This window comes from Zootoca vivipara, chromosome 10 (assembly GCF_963506605.1).
Source record: "Zootoca vivipara chromosome 10, rZooViv1.1, whole genome shotgun sequence".
NCBI lineage: Eukaryota > Metazoa > Chordata > Lepidosauria > Squamata > Lacertidae > Zootoca > Zootoca vivipara.
In genome coordinates this window covers 969,343-987,986 of record NC_083285.1, presented here as the reverse complement: position 1 = coordinate 987,986, position 18,644 = coordinate 969,343, and the positions used below count along the sequence as shown (strand labels likewise).

General features: G+C 48.1%; 1 protein-coding gene across 2 annotated transcripts; it reads left to right on the top strand.

Moving 5' to 3' along the window:
- The first annotated feature begins 209 nt into the window (after window positions 1-209).
- TMEM243 (transmembrane protein 243) lies at window positions 210-18,130 on the top strand. Of its 2 annotated transcripts, none has more exons than XM_035127094.2 (5): window positions 210-347; window positions 2,289-2,627; window positions 14,298-14,348; window positions 16,805-16,852; window positions 17,488-18,130. In XM_035127094.2, the coding sequence occupies exons 2-5, from the start codon at window positions 2,550-2,552 to the stop codon at window positions 17,608-17,610; spliced, it is 300 nt and encodes a 99-aa protein (XP_034982985.1). In that variant the 5' UTR covers window positions 210-347; window positions 2,289-2,549; the 3' UTR covers window positions 17,611-18,130. The 2 variants fall into 2 exon arrangements, with proteins under 2 accessions (XP_034982985.1, XP_034982983.1); XM_035127092.2 differs by having other exon boundaries at window positions 16,805-16,909.
- Window positions 18,131-18,644: the final 514 nt, after the last annotated feature.

The following is an 18,644-nucleotide window of genomic DNA, read 5'->3' as shown; positions in this document are numbered from 1 at the left end:
CCGCGCAGGCCCCCAAGACTCCTGCGCTGCAGCGGATTGGGCTAGATGACCCTCGCGGTCCCCCGCCAGCTCCCCCGCCCCCGCGGAAAACCCAAACCCAGATTTGCAGCAAGGTGCAGGTCTCGCCCGCGTTGCCATTGGCGGAGCCGAGCCAATGAGCTCACAGAGGAAGGCCGGGCTTGCATTAAAGGGGGGGGGCAAGGAGCAGGAGGGCGGCTGCTGCTGGTTTGCGACACTTGGCCGAGTGCGAGAGGGAGGATTATCCGGCAGGGGGGGAAGCAGGAACTTGCTGCTGGTGCTGCTGCTCTTTCCCCAAAGGGGCTTCTTTTCCCGGGAGCCTCGCAAAGGTAGGGGCGGCCGTGGAACGTTGGAGGCGGCAGCGTTCCCTTTCGGAACGTTGTGTTGCCGTTTGCTGTGCGGGGGGGGGGGGCGCACGTGGTTCTCCCCCGCCTCGAAAGCCGAAAGGGAGCCGGATTCTGAGGGGCGCGGCGGGGGCAGCTGGGAGGGGGCAGCGGCGGGAGCGAGGGCGGCTCGTCTGGGCTGCAAATCTCTCATTTATTTACGGTAGCTCTCCCAAGCGCCGCAAGGCTCTCTTCCTTTTCCCGAAGACCTCAGAATCTCCGCCGGGGTTGGGGGGAGTTTTGCAGAGTGCCTGGATGCAACCGAGGCCGCCGCCGCCGCCGCCGCCGCCGCCGCCGCCGCTGCAGATCCCTGGGCAGAGAAGGGTTATTCGTTCGTGGGCTGGCTGGCTCCTCCAGGGGGAGGGAAGAGAAGGAGGGACCTTCGCCTTCCCTAGTGGATCGAAAGTGCTCGAGGGACATCGAAAGTTTGTGGCGCTTTGGTTTAAAATGGAACAGGTCCATTTAGAATATGGGCCGTTGCCGGTATCCGGTTGTAAGGAAATCTGGTTTAAAATAGGGGAGGAGACGTAAGCTCTCCCCCCCCCGCCCCCCGCGCATGAACCAACGTGCAGACCGTGGCCGGATGGGTCGGAGCAGTCGAGCGCCTTCCTCGTCGGTTGCTCCCGCATCTCCTCGCCAGTGGATTCCTCTGGCTGGCTTCTTCGGTCGAAGCAGGTGCAGTTTTTGTTCTCAATCCCGCGGTTTCTGTTCACGAGGTTAAACTGCCCCTACAGCTCTCTTGTCAATTGTGCATATTTCCTCAAATATGCATATATAAATTATTTGCATGACATCTTTTCACAGTTCAAACCATGCTCCAGGTGGCTTATGGCACCAAACAAAAGTGCAACATAACTAAAGCAGCCATAAATAAATTAAATTTTACAAGTGCAACATAACTAAATCAGCCATAAATGAATTAAATGTTAAAAAATACACAACCAAACTGAGCTGTACAAATTGCAGTGTCTAAAATAAATATTCAGAATATTTAAACAGCAACGGCCTTCTTCAGCAGCTGGAGTCAATGTGGGCCCCACCCTCCCAGGACAGGTGAAGGACCTCCCTCCTAGTTGTGGCCACAGCTCCTTGGGAGTACAGTAATGACTCTGGATTTGCCTCCAATGAAGCCTGCCTAGGGGCAGGAAGCAGGAGCAGCTGCACTCTCTTGCCTGGGGTCTAAGGGCCAGTGGCTCCCTTTTCCGTTTCATCGGCAGAGGGGCTTTACCTGGAAAGGTGGCTCTTGCCTGTGATGCCTGGCAAAGAAGAATTTGTATCTGGCGAGACAGTAGGATGGGCTTGACCACTTGAGCTTGAGGGAGGTTGCTGCTGCATGTGAGAATGAAATGGAAATGGGCCCAGCCAGAAGGAAGTTCTGCAGCCTTGCCTTCTGCATGGGATGCTCTGGTTTTTTGTTTGCAGGGAGAGTTCGACACAAGGGAGCATTCAGAGCCCTAACCCCCCCCCCCTCTGCAGTCTGAAGTGGTAACAACAGTCCATTCTACTGCCTCTGAGTTAGGCCATTAGTCAGGCTCAGTATTTCCTACTCTGGTTGGCAGCCCCTTGGCCAGGGTTCCAGTCTCTCCCAGTCCTACCTGGAGATGTTAGAGATTGAACCTGGGACCTTTGGGATGCAAAGCAGCTGCTGTGCCTCTGAGCTGCATCCTTCCTGCACCTCTTCCATGTGCATAAAAGAGGCCAAAGAGAGGGCTTGAAAGGGGGGGGGAGGAGGGAAGAGTCACCCATGCAGTATAATCCTGAAATGGAGCAGCCCCTTGCTAGTTCTGAGCAGGAGGAGAACCAAAGCTTTGGAAATGTGGGTCGTGTTGTTGTTGGGGGTGTGTGTGCCATGTTCCTACTGAGTCTTCTTTGTCTTCTTCTTCCCAGCTCTTGATCATGAGGAAGGGAGTCGTGGTTTGGAGGAGAGGAGGCTTGGTTCCCTGGCTTTGAACGCCAAATTGTACACAGCCTGCGGAGCAACAAGAGAAATGTGCTTTCCATAAATAAACTCTTCCCTCCGCCTGATGCTGCAGCTGCATTTTGCCACGGGCTTCAGGCCTCTGAGACAAGGAGTGGGTCTGTTCTAAGAGGATCTGCTGATGTGGGAGTGAGTGATCACAGCCAAACTTGAGAAGAGTTGGGGGAACAATGGAGGACTTTACCACCCGGACTTATGGGACCAGAGGGCTGGACAACAGACCTCTCTTTGGAGAGACTTCGCCAAGGGTAAAACGAAATCCTTCATGTCCCTTCTCTCCTCCAGGAAGGGGGTTTGTTTGCAGGGCTGGCCCAGGGCAGTGGGTTGCTGCTAAAGGGCTGCACTGGGGCTCCCTTTGCAAGCGATGCTGGCTGCAGCTGGGCTCAAGCCTGGCTGTGCACAAGCCCAAAAGTTTCAGTTGGCTGCTGCTTTGAAAAAGATCCTGGGATGCGTACCTGCTGGTTCGTTGGCACCTCTGAACAGAGGACTGCCCTGAGCAGCTGTGTAAGTGTTGGGGAGTTTCATTGGAAGTATGGGCGATGGCCAGCATTCATCACTCTTCCCCCCCCCCTTTGTGGCTGGCATCTCAGATCCTTGGTGAGGTGTTGTGTTAAGGACACATTATAGTTGTGCAATGTGTATAAGCCTTGCCCCATCACATGCCTATATCTTGCAGTATGGAAAAGCCTTTCTTCCTCATGGGCTTTTCTGATACTGAGCTCATTGTCAAACGGCTGCAGCACAAAAGTGTTTCCTATGACAAACATACCTTGGAATTCTCTTGTCTTGGGTTAGATTATTTCAAGGCCTTTTCTCCTGTGGCAAATTGAACCTTGTAACGTTGCCCTCTGAATTGCATTAGTCAATGCAGTGCTTCCATATGAGTGCCGGTGCTTGTCTAATATTGACCATACCATGCAAGAATTCTTATTTTTGAAATTATTTATGGAATGCTGTATCATTGATTGCACAGTGCTTCTTAACTCACTCTTCCCATCAAGACCTCTTATTCTTTCATAAGAGATCAGCTGCGTGGACCATTGGCGGGCATCTGTTGGGGTGGTTGGATCATTTTCTAGGCCCTTAGTTGGTTCCTTGGTCTGAGTGGTATCTGGGCGTGCGGGAGCATGAGGGTTGCAGCAGATTTGGCACGGCTCTGCACCTCTTGCACATTCTGCAGCCCACAAAAAATGTAAGCTTAGTACATTGCGTGCAGACCCTGATCTGCGCTGCTCTCAGTAACTGACGATGGTGCCGGTTTACGAGGCACTCTTCCAATGGTGTGCGCATGCATACACATACATTTTACAAAATTGCCACACTGTCTTTAACATTTGCACCCAAGGTGGCTTATGGTAAATAGTGTCTGTGCTGGGTATATTGTCAATGTTAGCAATTTTGAGGTGTTCCTAGCATCCTTGGTGAGGTTGCAGGAGACACTTATTGGCATCTGTCTGTCTGGGGTGAGGTCAAACCGCTGGATTGGCAGTACCAAAGTGATCTCTTTGGGGTGCAAAGCTGTGCGGTGTGTCTGGAGGTCCTGGGCTGTCCAGATGACAACTCCCCTCTTGGCCTCATTGATGGGGTCGAAAGGAAAGCAGAGTGTGACACTGGGCACCAGCTTGGCTGCCAGAAGGAGGTGTACAAGGCGCCATCTTGGGGACTCTGCTCTGGGTTTGTGTAGGGCCTTTTCATCTCCCAAAGATATCCTGCAAGGCAGCAGAGGGTTAGTATCAGAGTTTTCCTTCTCCTAGATGGGCTCCCTTCCCATCTGCCCCTCGCTTCCCTCTACAGCACATGCAGAAACCGCCTCCTTGACTGTTCCACCCCCTCTTGATCTCGTCTGCTCCCTCCGCCAGAGCCTGTCTTCGCATGCAGGGGAAGCCCCTAATGCCCCCAAGGGTTTGAAACCCATCAACCACCCTCACCTGGTTTAGCCTGCTGACAGCTTCTAGGAGCCACAGGTGAGAGCTGAGTGCAGGGTGGGGTCCCAAGGTGGACAAACTACCCCAGAAGGAGCAGGATGTGTCCCCCACCAGAGGTACCACGTCCTGTTCCCTAACACCCCATAAGCCCCAGGAGACTCTGCAATGCGTGATTTCAGAGGCACATCTCGACTGATGTCACATGAACCCAGAATTGTGTCCCCAGCATGCATTGCAGCTCTGCAAAGCATGCTGTGTAATGCTTCTCAACTCACCTGCCCCTTGGGCCAGGACATTCCCTCCCTCCTTTTTTGGCTGTGATTAGAGATGCTTTCTAGGAAACCTCTGAGACTATGCGGCTTTTGTGCTTCATTTATTTCTGGTTGTGAAATGCGATGGTGAGCTTTGCTCCTTGCCTTCTCTCCCCCTCCCACACTTGGTCTTGGCTGGCGGCGTGAGGAGGGGGTCTCCTCTGCCCCTTTATTGTGTTCACTAAAAATGGCTTAACATGAGGGCTTATCAGTCACTACTTTCTTAACGTGTTTCATTTATAATATCACAAAGCAGTAGTAATAACAGCATAATTTTAAAAATCGCTGAAAAGCAGACAAGCACAAGAACAAAAGGAAAAGAAAGGAAAGCTAAGAGAGAAAGAGAAAGAGAAAGAGCGCAATGGTTGCAGCTTATATTGAAAACTAAACTCCTTGATGTTGATTTTGTTCCCCAAACAATGTTCCTCTACAGTGGTACCTTGGTTTTAGAACAGCTTAGTTTATGAACAACTTGGAAAGAGAAGGCTGCAAACCCAGAAGTAGGTGTTTCGGTTTTTGAACTTTCCCTTGGAAGCTGAACATGTTTTGCTTCCTGTTGAGTGTAGAGGTGATATTTCAAGCTTTCGTTTATGCAATTTTTTGCGTTTTTGTTTTTGTGGCTTGTTTTGAGTATGACTTGTTCTTTGTTTTGTGGGACTGACTTGTGACTGTGGTTTGTGACGACTGTGTGGAATGCAGTTCAGCTACTCATTGATTGTGTGACTGCAGAAATGGATAAAAGCCCCGCATTCAAACAATGACTATCATCAGTGCACGTAAGAAAAAAATTATTTTTAATTTTTATCATCAACAGTATTGTCCTATTTATTTTATAGTATAGTACATTGATTATTGCTTTCATTTTATGGATCAATGGTCTTGTTAGATAGTAAAAATCATGTTAAATTGCTGTTTTTGGGGTTGTTTTTAAAAGTCTGGGATTAATCCATTTTGCATTACTTTCTATGGGAAAGCACGCCTTGGTTTTAGAAAGCTTTGGTTTTGGAACAGACTTCTGGAACGGATTAAGTTTGGGAACCAAGGTACCACTGTATTTTAAAAAACTGTTTTGAAATGCTGGGCATTTGGGGAGTCTTTGGTGAATGCTGTGAGCGATCCACTTTCCAGCTCTGGAGCTGCAGAGGCTGTGGCGATCATGCAGAATTTCTTCCACCCGGGAGATGCAAAGCCCTCTTTCAGGTTGGTGATCTTAAAGAAGGGCTGCCTACCCTTGAGCTCCCATCTTCCCCGATTGCTGGCCGTACTAGCAGAGAGAGACGGAGGACTCTGGGTTCCAGCTGCATCACAAAGGCTAAAGGTTGGGCCCCCTTGGAGAAGTGCAGTTCCCCCGGTGGCCAGGCCATGTGGGGCTGGAGGGGAGGGAGATGTGGCGCTGTGACACACAGCCTTAAGAAAGTCTGAATAACCATTTTAAACCAAGAGACATTGCCAACCTGTCTTCCACTCCCTCATAGAATCAAAGAGTTGGAAGAGACCACAAGGGCCATCCAGTCCAACCCCCTGCCAAGCAGGAAACACTATCAAAGCATTCCTGACATATGCCTGTCAAGCCTCTGCTTAAAGACCTCCAAAAAAGGAGACTCCACCACACACCTTGGTAGCAAATTCCACTGCCGAACAGCTCTTACTGTCAGGAAGTTCTTACTAATGTTTAGGTGGAATCTTCTTTCTTGTAGCTTGAATCCATTGCTCCGTGTCCGCTTCTCTGGAGCAGCAGAAAACAACCTTTCTCCCTCCTCTATATGACACCCTTTAATATATTTGAACATGGCTATCATATCGCCCATTAACCTTCTCTTCTCCAGGCTAAACATACCCAGCTCCCTAAGCCGTTCCTCATAAGGCATAGTTTCCAGGCCTTTGACCATTTTGGTTGCCCTCTTCTGGACACGTTCCAGCTTGTCAGTATCCTCCTTGAACTGTGGTGCCCAGAACTGGACACAGTACTCCAGGTGAGGTTTGACCAGAGCAGAATACAGTGGTACTATTACTACCTTTGATTTAGATGCTATACTCCTATTGATGCAGCCCAGAATTGCATTGGCTTTTTTAGCTGCTGCATCACACTGCTGACTCATGTCAAGTTTGTGGTTTACCAAGACTACTAGATCCTTTTCACATGTACTGCTCTCAAGCCAGGTGTCACCCATCCTGTTTTTGTGCCTTTCATCCCCCCCCCAAGTGTAGTACTTTACATTTCTCCTTGTTAAATTTCATCTTGTTTGCTTTGGCCCAGTTGTCTAATCTGTTAAGGTCATTTTGAAGTGTGATTCTGTCCTCTGGGGTGTTAGCCACCCCTCCCAATTTGGTGTCATCCGCAAACTTGCTCAGGATGCCCTCAAGCCCATCATCCAAGTCATTGATAAAGATGTTGAATAAGACTGGGCCCAAGACAGAACCCTGTGGCACCCCACTAGTCACTACTCTCCAGGATGAGGAGGAGCCATTGATGATCACCCTTTGGGTTCGGTCAGTAAGCCAGCTACAAATCCACTGAATGGTAGCATTGTCTAGCCCACATTTTACCAGCTTCTTTACAAGAATATCATGGGGCACCTTGTCAAAGGCCTTGCTGAAATCAAGATAATGCTACATCCACAGCGTTCCCTTCATCTACCAGGCCTGTGACTCTGTCAAAAAATGAGATCAGATTAGTCTGACATGACTTATTTTTCAGAAACCCATGCTGACTTTTAGTGATCACAGCGTTCCTTTCTAGGTAGTACTTTACCCCTCCTCCCCCTCCTGGAAGGACAAGTGCAAGGGGGCGCCAGGATCAGCCCGAAATCGGGCTTCTCCGACTCCCTTCTTCCCCTCCGCGATCGCCGGGGCGGGTGGAGGGAAAGCCCCAGAGCCACGCAAAGCGGTTGCCTGGCTTTCCCTCCGCCCGCCCCACAGCCAGCCGGCTAGAAGGGACGTCTCCCTTCTCCCTTGCTGGCTGTGGGGCGGGCGGAGGGAAAGCCAGCCAAACGCTTTGCGCGGCTCTGGGGCTTTCCCTCCACCCACCCCACAGCCAGCCAGGGAGAAGGGAGACGGCACCGGGTGACCCTGCTTCTAGGGGGGGCAACTGCCCCCTCCTGCCTACGCCCATGCTGGTGTTTTTAAAATGTGTTGCACAAACTGTTCCTTCTTTGTTGCATTTTGTATTACAAGGAGCCTTGCATTCTGGCCTCTGTTCAAACTTGCAGAGCTGTCCTTGTTTCATAGCCCAGTCCTGGAATAGGTTTGCTTTTTCATCGTAGAGTCAGAAGGGACCGCGAGGGCCATGCAGTCAAACTGCCTGGAATGTAGACCCTCCATCCTCTGCTTAAAATCAAAACTGTTGGAATTCACAGAGGCCTTGCAGTGTGGCTTCTGTGAACATTTCGGAGCCTTTTTATTTCTCCTTGGATTTTTCTCTGTCCCTTAATGTCCTTAGTGAAGGGTGTGGACTTGCCCACATACTTTGCTTTATCGTCTTTGGTTCAAGAGTTGGGCCCTTCCTTCTCGTGACATAAATCTGAGATTCAGCTGCTGTGCGAAACACAGGGCCCAGCCTTGGAGAGCTCCTGTCTTCCCCACATCTGAACTGGTTTGGTAGCTGGCAAGAATCTGGGGAGAGTAAGGTAGTCGGCACCCTGTTCTTCAGTTGTCAGGGAGCGAGCGCTGCAGCCATGAAAACTCCACTTTCTCTCATTCTTTGTATGGCTTTGCAGTGACGCATTGACAACTGAACAACTTTCAGGGGCCAAGCAATGACCAGGCAAGAGTGACTCATCCCTGAGCAACGGCTTCTGCTAAGCAAGGAGGGCAGCGACAGGCCACTTGGCCTCCTAACTTTTAAGTATTCCTTCAAACTTCCACTGCAGTTTTCTGCTGCAGCATTGCACCTGCTGTATACAATATTATTGATTGATTGATTGATTTGAATTTATATACAACCCTATACCTGGGGTCTCAGGGTGGTTCACAGAACAAAATCAAGATATAAAACCACAAAATACATAATACAAATAAAGACAACCCAGTAGCCCCCCCTTGCTATAACTTCTATAGCAAGAGGCACCATATAGCCCTGCTTGCTTGTTAAATATATTTTTGCCCAACCATCCCATAGCTTGGTTCCCAAGGAAATTTACAAAAAATGCCATTTTTTCCATGTATAAGACAACCCCTGTTTTTTTAACCCAAAATTAAGAAATTGGGCCAGAGCTCAAACCAGAGTTGCCCATGCCAGACCTCAAACCTGAACCCCTCTGCATTCAACCTCTGTGCATAGCTGCCAAGTCTCCCGTTTTCCCTGGGAAATCCCCGTTTTTCCAGCTGTTCCTAGCTGAAAAAACAGATTTTTTTGTTTTCCCCCGGTTTATTCTGGCGTGGTGGCCATTTTGGAACTGGGCGGAGCATGCTCAGAAGCGACTTTTGATGCTGCTCTGCCCAGTTCCAAAATGGCTGCAGTGTGACTTCTGGCGCGGTGGCCATTTTGGAACTGGGCAAAGCAGCATCAAAAGTCACTTCTGAGCATGCTCCGCCCAGTTCCAAAATGGCAGCAGCGCTACTTCCGGTCTGCTATTTCGGCCCGGTCCCTTATTTCTCTTGACAGCAACTTGGCAGGTATGTCTCGGTGTATGAGACAAGTCCCAATTTTTGACTAATTTTTAAAAAGTAAAAAATACTGCCTTCTACATGGAAAAATATGGTAGTAATGGTTTGTAGAAAGGTTTAGCAAGTTTAAAACCCCGTTGAAAGTCAGTGTGAGAGTTAATCACATATGGAAATCTTTTCCATTGAATTTGAGGGGACTTAATAGAGTTCTGTCAAGAGAACAAGCTGGTCATCACAAACACTCTTTTCCAGCAACACAAGAGACGACTCTACACATGGATATCACCAAATGGGAAGAATTGAAATCAGATTGATTATATTCTCTGCAGCCAAAGATGGAGAAGCTCTATACAGTCAGCAAAAACAAGACCTGGAGCTGTGACTCAGATCATCAGCTTCTTATAGCAAAATTCAAGCTTAAACTGAAAAAAGTAGGAAAAACCGCTGGGCCACTAAGACACAATCTAAATCAAATCCCTTATGAATACACAGTGGAAGTGAGGAACAGGTTTAAGGATTTAGATTTGGTGGACAGAGTGCCAGAAGAACTATGGATGGAGGCTCGTAACATTATACAGGAGGCAGCAACGAAAACCATCCCAATGAAAAGGAAATGCAAGAATTGATGCTTTTGAATTATGGTGCTGGAGGAGACTCTTGAGCGTCCCATGGACTGCAAGAGATCAAACCTATCCATTCTGAAGGAAATCAGCCCTGAGTGCTCCCTGGAAGGACAGATCGTGAAGCTGAGGCTCCAATACTTTGGCCACCTCATGAGAAGAGAAGACTCCCTGGAAAAGACCCTGATGTTGGGAAAGATGGAGGGCACAAGGAGAAGGGGACGACAGAGGATGAGATGGTTGGACAGTGTTCTCGAAGCTACCAACATGAGTCTGACCAAACTGCAGGAGGCAGTGCAAGACAGGAGTGCCTGGCGTGCTCTGGTCCATGGGGTCACAAAGAGTCGGACATGACTGAATGACTAAACAGCAACAACAATAGAACATACAAAGCTGCTTTTATACAGAGTCAAAATATTGGTCTTCCTTGTCTCAGTGCCTCCAAGGCATTTTTTCTCAACAAAACAGCAATGTTGAATTTTGTATAATTGTATATTTGCAGGTGTTTTTTAAAAAATTATTATTACAATGGGGTAGCTCATCAAATTAGCTCCTGGTGGCCAATTAGCTTTTTGCTTTACATTTAGGATGCTTAGCTGCTTCTCACTCCTTCACCATGACGTTGCAAAGGCCTGGGACTGACCCACTTCCATTTGGTGGGTAGTGGTCTCAGGCAAAGCGAACGGTTTGTGTGTGTGTGTATGTGTGTGTGATTTAGGCCTCATCTGTACTATGCATTTAAAGCAGTCCCATGGCACTTTAAACCATCATGGTTTCCCCCACCCCAATGCCTTTTTGGGCAGCCTCAGAGAACTTCCTTAATTTCCCCCCTGGTCCTGAGGTTTGTGTGTCGCCTAGGGAGCAATCCGGCCCGAGTCTCTGCTCCTGATCTGCTAAGCTGCCTCCTCTTGCCAGAGTATTTTTAACCTTTCCCTGGACTAAGCTTGCCAGCAAACCATCGTGTTTCAGAGCGCTGCAGAAAAGACCTCCCGAGTTCAGCCTTGCGACTCCTGGATCCATGGCTTCTAACCTTGGGCTCCTGGGGCACCTTCCTCTACCCAAGGGCTGTGTGTGCCTTGAGGGGCTCTGAGTCAATGGGAAGGTGCTTCCCTCTCGGCTTGCCAGTGCCACCCTGGGGGGGGGGGTCACCTTGACCTCCATTTTCCAAAATGGCCATATTGGAAACTTGTGTTGGGGGCACCTGGACCCAACCACTTGGCCGGGAGGTGGTTCAAAGGCGCTTGATGCCATTCCCTTCCTAAAGCTGAGCGGCTCTGGGTGTGTCCAGCGTCTGGTTGGGAGTCCATCTGGGATGCAGGATAGAAATCTTGCTGGGTTCTCCAGATGCAAAAGAGGCAGAACTGCAGGACCCTCTTGTGCAGAAGGGAGGGTGGGGGCACCTGTTCACTTAAGCAGGTCTGCAAGCCTCTCTGGGACTGGCTGTGCACCCCAGGCCACTTGGGGTTTCAGAGAGATTGGGATCCCCAGAGAGGTGTGTAAACGTGTTCAGGCATTAAGGTATTCAGGCCTTGCCATGTTCAGCTGAAAGGGGGAGGGGTAGATCCAGCATGCAAACCCACCCCCCATTTAGTTACCGTTTTATATCTGAGTTGCTGAATTGGTTATGCGCAAGAAACCGAGGGCGTACAGAACACAGAGGATAGTTCAGGCATCCCCAAACTGTGGCCCTCCAGATGTTTTGGCCTACAACTCCCATGATCCCTAGCTAACAGGACCAGTGGTCGGGGAAGATGGGAATTGTAGTCCAAAACATCTGGAGGGCCAAAGTTTGGGGATGCCTGGGATAGTTTCTTTGGAGATATTGAAAGGAAATGGTCACATGTGTGGTTCTCCCACTTGCACACTGAAGAGGCTGTATCGTGTGGTTTTCTGGAACATGCAAATACATAAACCAACTAATGGGGTTAAGCATTCTTAATTGGTTACCCTGCATCCTTTGTGTGCGCCTGACAGACGACTTTTGGCCCCCCCTCCCTTTCCAGACGGGATTTGTTGAGGCATCCCTCTTAAGGCACCAAGCTAAGGGCAGCCCAGTTGCCCTATACTGGTGCCAGTGGGGACTTTCCTTTCTCCAATCATGGAGTGGTGGCGGCCAGCAAGTTTTGCTGATCACGTTTGGAGAGAGGAGGGGAAAACCTCTGACTTTTAAGAGAAGTTGGGGCAGATTGATGGAGGACGAGGCTCTCTGTGGCTGCCAGTGTGGGAGGCAGTTGTGGCGCCTCTCCTGTCCTGGTCTTCCTATGGGCATCTAGTGGGCCACCCTTGAGAATTAGGCACTGGGGTAGATGAGCCTTAGGTCACATCCAACTGATCTCCTTTCACGTTATCAGCTGCTCTGCTGCGAACTCCCAGAGAACTGTTGCAAACCTAACCTGGAACATTTTCAAAGTAGTGCGTGGAAGCAGTTTCCTTGTGGCGCAGCCCCACACAATGTGGATACCATTGTTTAAAGGGTGGGTGGATGTCATAGAATCATAGTTGGAAGAGACCACAAGGGCCATCCAGTCCAACCCCCTGCCAAGCAGGAAACACCATCAAAGCATTCTTGACATATGGCTGTCAAGCCTCTGCTTAAAGACCTCCAAAGAAGGAGACTCCACCACACTCCTTGGCAGCAAATTCCACTGCCGAACAGCTCTTACTGTCAGGAAGTTCTTCCTAATGTTTAGGTGGAATCTTCTTTCTTGTACTTGTCGCTGTGCCTTACGATACCAGCGTTGCCTGTCCCTTAGTGAAACATTTTAAGCTGCATGGCAGCTCTTGGGGGCCTCCCAGCTCTACAATTCTGTGATTCTAAGATTTATTCTCTCTCTCTGTGTGTGTCACACAATACCTTTGAGATATCTGGGTCTATGCTTCTACCCAATGTGAATTCCCTCCCCCTTGCCCCTCCTGGGGACTTCCATTCCTTTGGTGGTACCCACTGCGGCAAAAAAAGCTAAGGCATGATACCACTTTCTTTGGGTGGCCGTCTGGGACGCTGCATGGAGTAGTTTTGGACAGGCAGCGAGTGTTAACTGCTAATTCCCTGCAGAGGCTGCCAGATCCCATTTAATGCTATGACAACAACTGATCCTAATCCTGTTCTGGGCCCCGATTACAGCTGGGCAGGCCAGCTTGCTTCTGTTTGCATTACTTGGCTTATTTTCCTCAAAGCAATTTCTAATTCTCCCCCCTCTGCCTCACCTTTGCTTGCTTGCTTTTTGTAGTTGTCACCCTGCCTACCCCCCTGCCCCAAATAAAATACTTTGGTTTCAGGATCTGTCACTGACTGGGGAGGAGGGCAGGAACTGGAAGAGCGGTTTGGGGATGCAATGCCCTCCCCCCGCTGCCCCCAAATGGTCTTGGTGATATTTTGCCCCAAGAACAAATATGAAAACAGCAAACATGACAGTTTCCCCTATTTTACAAGAGAATATTCCAAAAGATTCCTTGCCTTTGGGCAAACGTTTTTAAAAGGCCCCAGTTGGTTACTTGGGTTGCCCTTCTTAAAGTGTCAGTCTCTTTTTTAAAAAGTTAAATTGTGTGTGTGAGCAAAGAAATCCTGGCCTCCCGTGTACACCCATTTTACAAGCATCTGCATGAACGCTGAAGGCACCAGCCATTTCCGATGTGGCCGACAGGTGAGATGGTTCTTCCTGAATGGTTCATAACCCAGGATGGTTGCTTTTCTCTTCCCGAAGTCTTCCAGCCACACAGAAGGTCCCTTTGGCCAGGGCAGGCTGGGGCCGGGCAAAAGATTTCTGCCTGTCGTTTGTAGTAGTCGTGAAGTTTTGAGTTCAGGCAGTCAGGCCTGTCATTTTAGGAGGTGAAGCTTAGCTTTTGCAGATTGCTTCAGCGAGGGGTCTTAAAATGTTTTTGGGTTTGTGCTGCTCAAAGCTGCTATAATTTTTGTGATCGGACAGCATTTAGCTTGGTAAATCTACATTTTGATGAAGCAGCACATAAATTGCTTTTGAGAAATCAATTTTTTTTTTAATTTTACCTTCTGAAAATGTCAGGTAATGCTCAATAAGAATAATATGTGGATCCAACTGCCAACCAGTTGGACGTGCAAAGTTAGCTCTCAAAGTTTATTTAAATGGTGCCTGTTCTTCTGGAATTAAGCAAATAAAAAAGGTAGCCAGTTTTCAATGCTAAACATATTTGGTGTGAGGATTTGCCCAGGCTGTTAACAAATGGCTGCTTTACACAGGTGTGAACAAGGTGTGAGCTGCCTTTATTGAAGGGAGAATTCACTTGAAGACAATAGTCTTTCCACTCTATTTTTAAATCTTTATTGCATCTACCTCTGGTATGCCTTAAAATTCTTAAGATCAAAACCTGGGCATTGAATGCAAATCTAGCACAATTAGCACCAGATGTCAGCTTTAGAATAAGCCTTTAACAGAAATCTCAGAATGCTACGGCTAACACTGTGTTCTTCTTTCTTCCAGGATAGAATAATCAATTTAGCTGTTGGCAGCGTCACATCATTGCTGCTCATAGTAAGTATTAAAATCAGTTTGGCAAACTTGCAGCACAATCCTAGGCATGTATATGCAGAAGTAAGTCCTGTTCAGTTTGATGGTAGGTGGGAGCAAGTCCCCCAACCAAGTCCTGATAGCCCTGGCTTAGAGGTTTCTTGTTGGATGGTCCTCATTGGGTTTTATTTCTAAATGAACTCATCTGCCTGCCAATTCTGAAATTTGTTGCCAGGTTCTCTGAACCTGGATACCTCTGCCATTAGAGATGCAAGTGTCCTCAGGGGCTAGGAGTGTCTTTCGCCAGCTTTGCTTGCTAAGGCGGTGGTGGCTGTTCCTGGATAAGGACTACCGGGTCCCATTCAAGGTGTTGGTGCCAACATGGGAAGCCCCATGCAGCTCAGGACCAGGTGACTTGAGAGGCTGCCTTCTACAGGAATGTTTCTCCTACAAGTCCCAAAGGTCTTAGCAGCCCATTTTGCACTATCCCAGGGCAGAGCTTTCAGCGTGGCCGCCCCTGTTCTGTGGAATAATCGTACCTGTTGAGATTGGACAAGTGCCCACTTCCTGCAGTTTCTGGAAACAGTTGAAAGACATTTTAATTCCAAGCAGATTTCCCAGCTGGAAGAATGGGTCTTTGTCTGGCTTTCAGAAGCTCCTAGCCGGTTTCCCCCCAGCCCTGCTGTTTTGGAGCCTTTTAACTTGACATGCTAATGTGATGCTTCTCAACCCAAGATCTCGAGAGGGAAGTTTCTCTCTGCGTCATGAACTGTCATAAAACTTTGTCAGATCTCATCTCAACTCCACCTAAATATCAACAACCCCGTGTGCCTGGGCTTTTCCTCAAGAGGTGGTGTTCCCACGCCTTGCTCATTTTAGTTATATATCGTATGTTCCGGCGTACAAGACTGGGCGTAGAATACGACCCCCCCCCACTTTTCCAGTTAAAATATAGAGTTTGGGATGTACTTGCCATATAAGACTACGCAGAAGCGATTGCCGGTGCTGCGCTGCCCATTTCTAGGGCGCTGGAAATCGCTTCGGCGCAGATGCCTTTTTCGGCATCACTCGGAGAGTCCCTGCGCTGCGCCGGTTTAGCGCGGCGCAGCGCGGGGACTTGCCGAGTGGGCGGCTCAGTTACCAGGTGGCTCGTGGCCGGATAAACGGCCTCTGTGGGCACAACGCCGCTTCTGGTGTGGATTTACCATACTTGTACAGTGCCGCCCTTGCTGCTTTCATACGGTCGCCGCGGCCGTTTTTTAGCTCCCCACACCATATGTGGCAACCGCAGATTCTCCAGTCCGGTTATACCTGGCGTATAAGATGACCTCCGACTTTTGTGAAGATCTTCCTGGGTTAAAAAGTCATCTTATACACCAGAAAATATGGTATTTCAGAGCTCCTAGTAACTTAAGCATCACTGTAACACCCTTTCAGTATTTGCTAAGACTCATGTAAAATGATGTTTTAGCATTGGTACAAGAGAGATGTCCACATAAGTGTTAGTCTTTTAAAACCAAAACCAAAAAACACACCTATGAACTGTCCAAATGAATGTTCCCTTCCTGAGCCAGTGGAATTACTTGCTTCAAGTATGTGCCCTTAAAAATAGTCAAAGCATGAAAATGTTACTTGGTGTGGCACAATGCACTGCAGCCACAACACTTGGTGGGCTTCCAATTTCTGCGTTCCTTAAGTAAGCCAGATGGTCAGGCAAAGGCAGTGTACTAAATGCAGCACAGAGATCCTGAATTTCCAAGGAATCCAGCGTGCAGCTGGGGCCTCACGGTCTGAAGTGGAGAAATCCTGTTGTGTGTGTGGTCTGGCAACACCAGCTAATGTTTGCTGAGCTGGTGAGGCTCTCCCGCCCCCCGTTGAGGAATGAACGGAAAGGAGCTCCCTGTTTTAGAAGCCTCACAAACCAAAATTCATGTTGTTGCCTCCTTGGGAGTAGGAATTGCCCCCTGAAGGAACAGGGGCAGAGGCTGGATCCTCCCCCCTCCCATTTTAACCAAATGACCAACATGATTAAGCCTTGACGAGAGTCGTTTGTGTAGACAATGGAAGGCAGCAACAAGTTTTTATGTCATCTGCTTGTAAGCCTTTGTGGAGAAGGATGGCATGCAAATTGACATGGAAATAAATGGAGCACCACCACAGTCCGTTTCAAAGGACTATAACTGGCACGAGATGAGTTCCTGCTTTGCATGGAAATATACAGTGGTACCTCGGTTTAAGTACACAGTTGGTTCCAGAAGTCTGTACTTAACCTGAAGCGTACTTAACCTGAAGCGAACTTTCCCACTGAATAATCCATTCCAGACGGTCCGCGGAGTACTTAAACTGAAAGTACTCAAACCGAAGCGTACTTAAACCAAGGTATGACTGTAATAGGAATTCCTCGCTAGGCAGTGCATCAGAACTGTGTTTCATATTCAGCGCGAGAAGTAATGGCTGTGCCCTCCCATTCTTTCCTCTAGGTCACTCTAATCAGTGCTTTTGTCTTTCCTCAACTACCTCCAAAACCGGTGAATATATTTTTTGCTTTCTGCATCTCCTTGTGTAGTGTTTCGGCTGGCATTCTTGTAAGTATTGTGACACTTGCTATGCTAAGACTAAATGGACCTGCTCAAACTGGGGGGAGGGGAGAGTAGCACCCCAAAGCCCAAGGAGGCGGCACAGTAGTTTGGTACATGCATGGCTAAGCAGCGTGGCATCTGAGCCACAATGGAAGTTTTCACCTGTCCGTGGGGAGAAAAAGCAATTGTTTCAGGAAATGAACATGTATATATGGGGGTGGGTGTTTGGAATGGGGAGGGGTTCTTCTAAGGGCCTAATTCATTAGAAAGTTCTCTACAAACTCCCATGGAAATGAGAAGAGCTGCCCTGGATTGATACATAAATTGTACAGTGATTGATAACACTGGGGGGGGGGGAGAGTGGCCAGTTTTGTGTGTTGAATATCATGAACTAAATCCCATCGGAGAAGCAAATTAGCATCTGCTCCCATACTTTTGGAAAAATAAAGACTTCCTGTTTTTACTAAAATGAGCCTAGTACATGGTACTTGCTTTGCCATAGCATTTGTGGGTGAAGGAGTGTCTTAACCTTTAGTTGTGCCTGCTTGAAATACTTACCTAACCAGTTTTCCCCCCCTCTTCAGATCTACTGGTATCGACAAGGAGACCTCGAGCCCAAATTTAGGAATCTAATTTACTATATCTTGTTTTCGATTATTATGTTGTGTATATGTGCCAATCTCTACTTCCATGAAGTGGGGAAATGACTCTTCGAGGGCATATTCCTAAGGATGCATCAAGTGGGTTCTGGGCAACACTGTAGGAAATGCTTTCGGAATGGATTACTACCCCGGATGAAGGCTTCATCTGAGCAAGCATCAAACGGGGACTTGCGTTTGCCATCTGCCATGACAGCTTTGTTTTTTGGGGGGGAGGGATAAACAGCTACCAGTGCACTTAATGAACATTCCAACTCTACACGTTTTTCAGAATGGCACGAAATTTTTTCCTTGCAGGGAAAAATGCATTTTTTTATTACACTGTACAAAAACTGCAGCACTGCAAATGTCTGTACTACAGTATAAATAAAAAGGCATCCTACTGTTACAGAAGACAAATAGGTTATTGTTTGTATTAAATTGAACAGTTATTTCTGTTGCCTCCCTAAGCAACCAACTGTTTTGTAAACTACTGTCATTTTTCACATGAACAGAGAAAGTCACAGACTAAAGACAAACCGACTTCTGATGAAGCTAATTTACAGCAATAAATATTGTTTTTTCTACATATCTTTGTAGTGTTGAGTCATGTTTCCTACCCAAGTTGGACTCTTAAGCTCCACTTAGTGTCTCCTTTTACAGCCCTCACATGGGGGCAGGAATAAAAACCTAGCAGCCATCACGGAACGTGTGTGACAGGGTGGTCCAGACAGCACTGACCTCCCACCCTTGCGGTTTTGGCTTCTATAGCAGAGTTCAGAATAAGCACTGAAAGGGCTTTTAAGTTTATTGCAGGGGTCGGGGTGGGAGTAAACAGTCTCGGGTGTCCTTTTCTCCTATACTTGGGGAAAGGATTTGTTGCATTTGATCATTTTGGGGCTACTTCATCCATCGCCAGCAACAGATAATTCTTTTGTCACCTCCTAAAGTCTAGTATTCTCAGACTAGTAGTGTTTCCATATGAAATGCATTGGAAATAACAGTAAAGACTGGAAAAATAGAACTCTCCTGCCACCCCTTGTTTCCTGTAGTTCCTGCACTGAAGCTATATTTTGTCCTGTTGATGCTCAAGAGTTGCTATC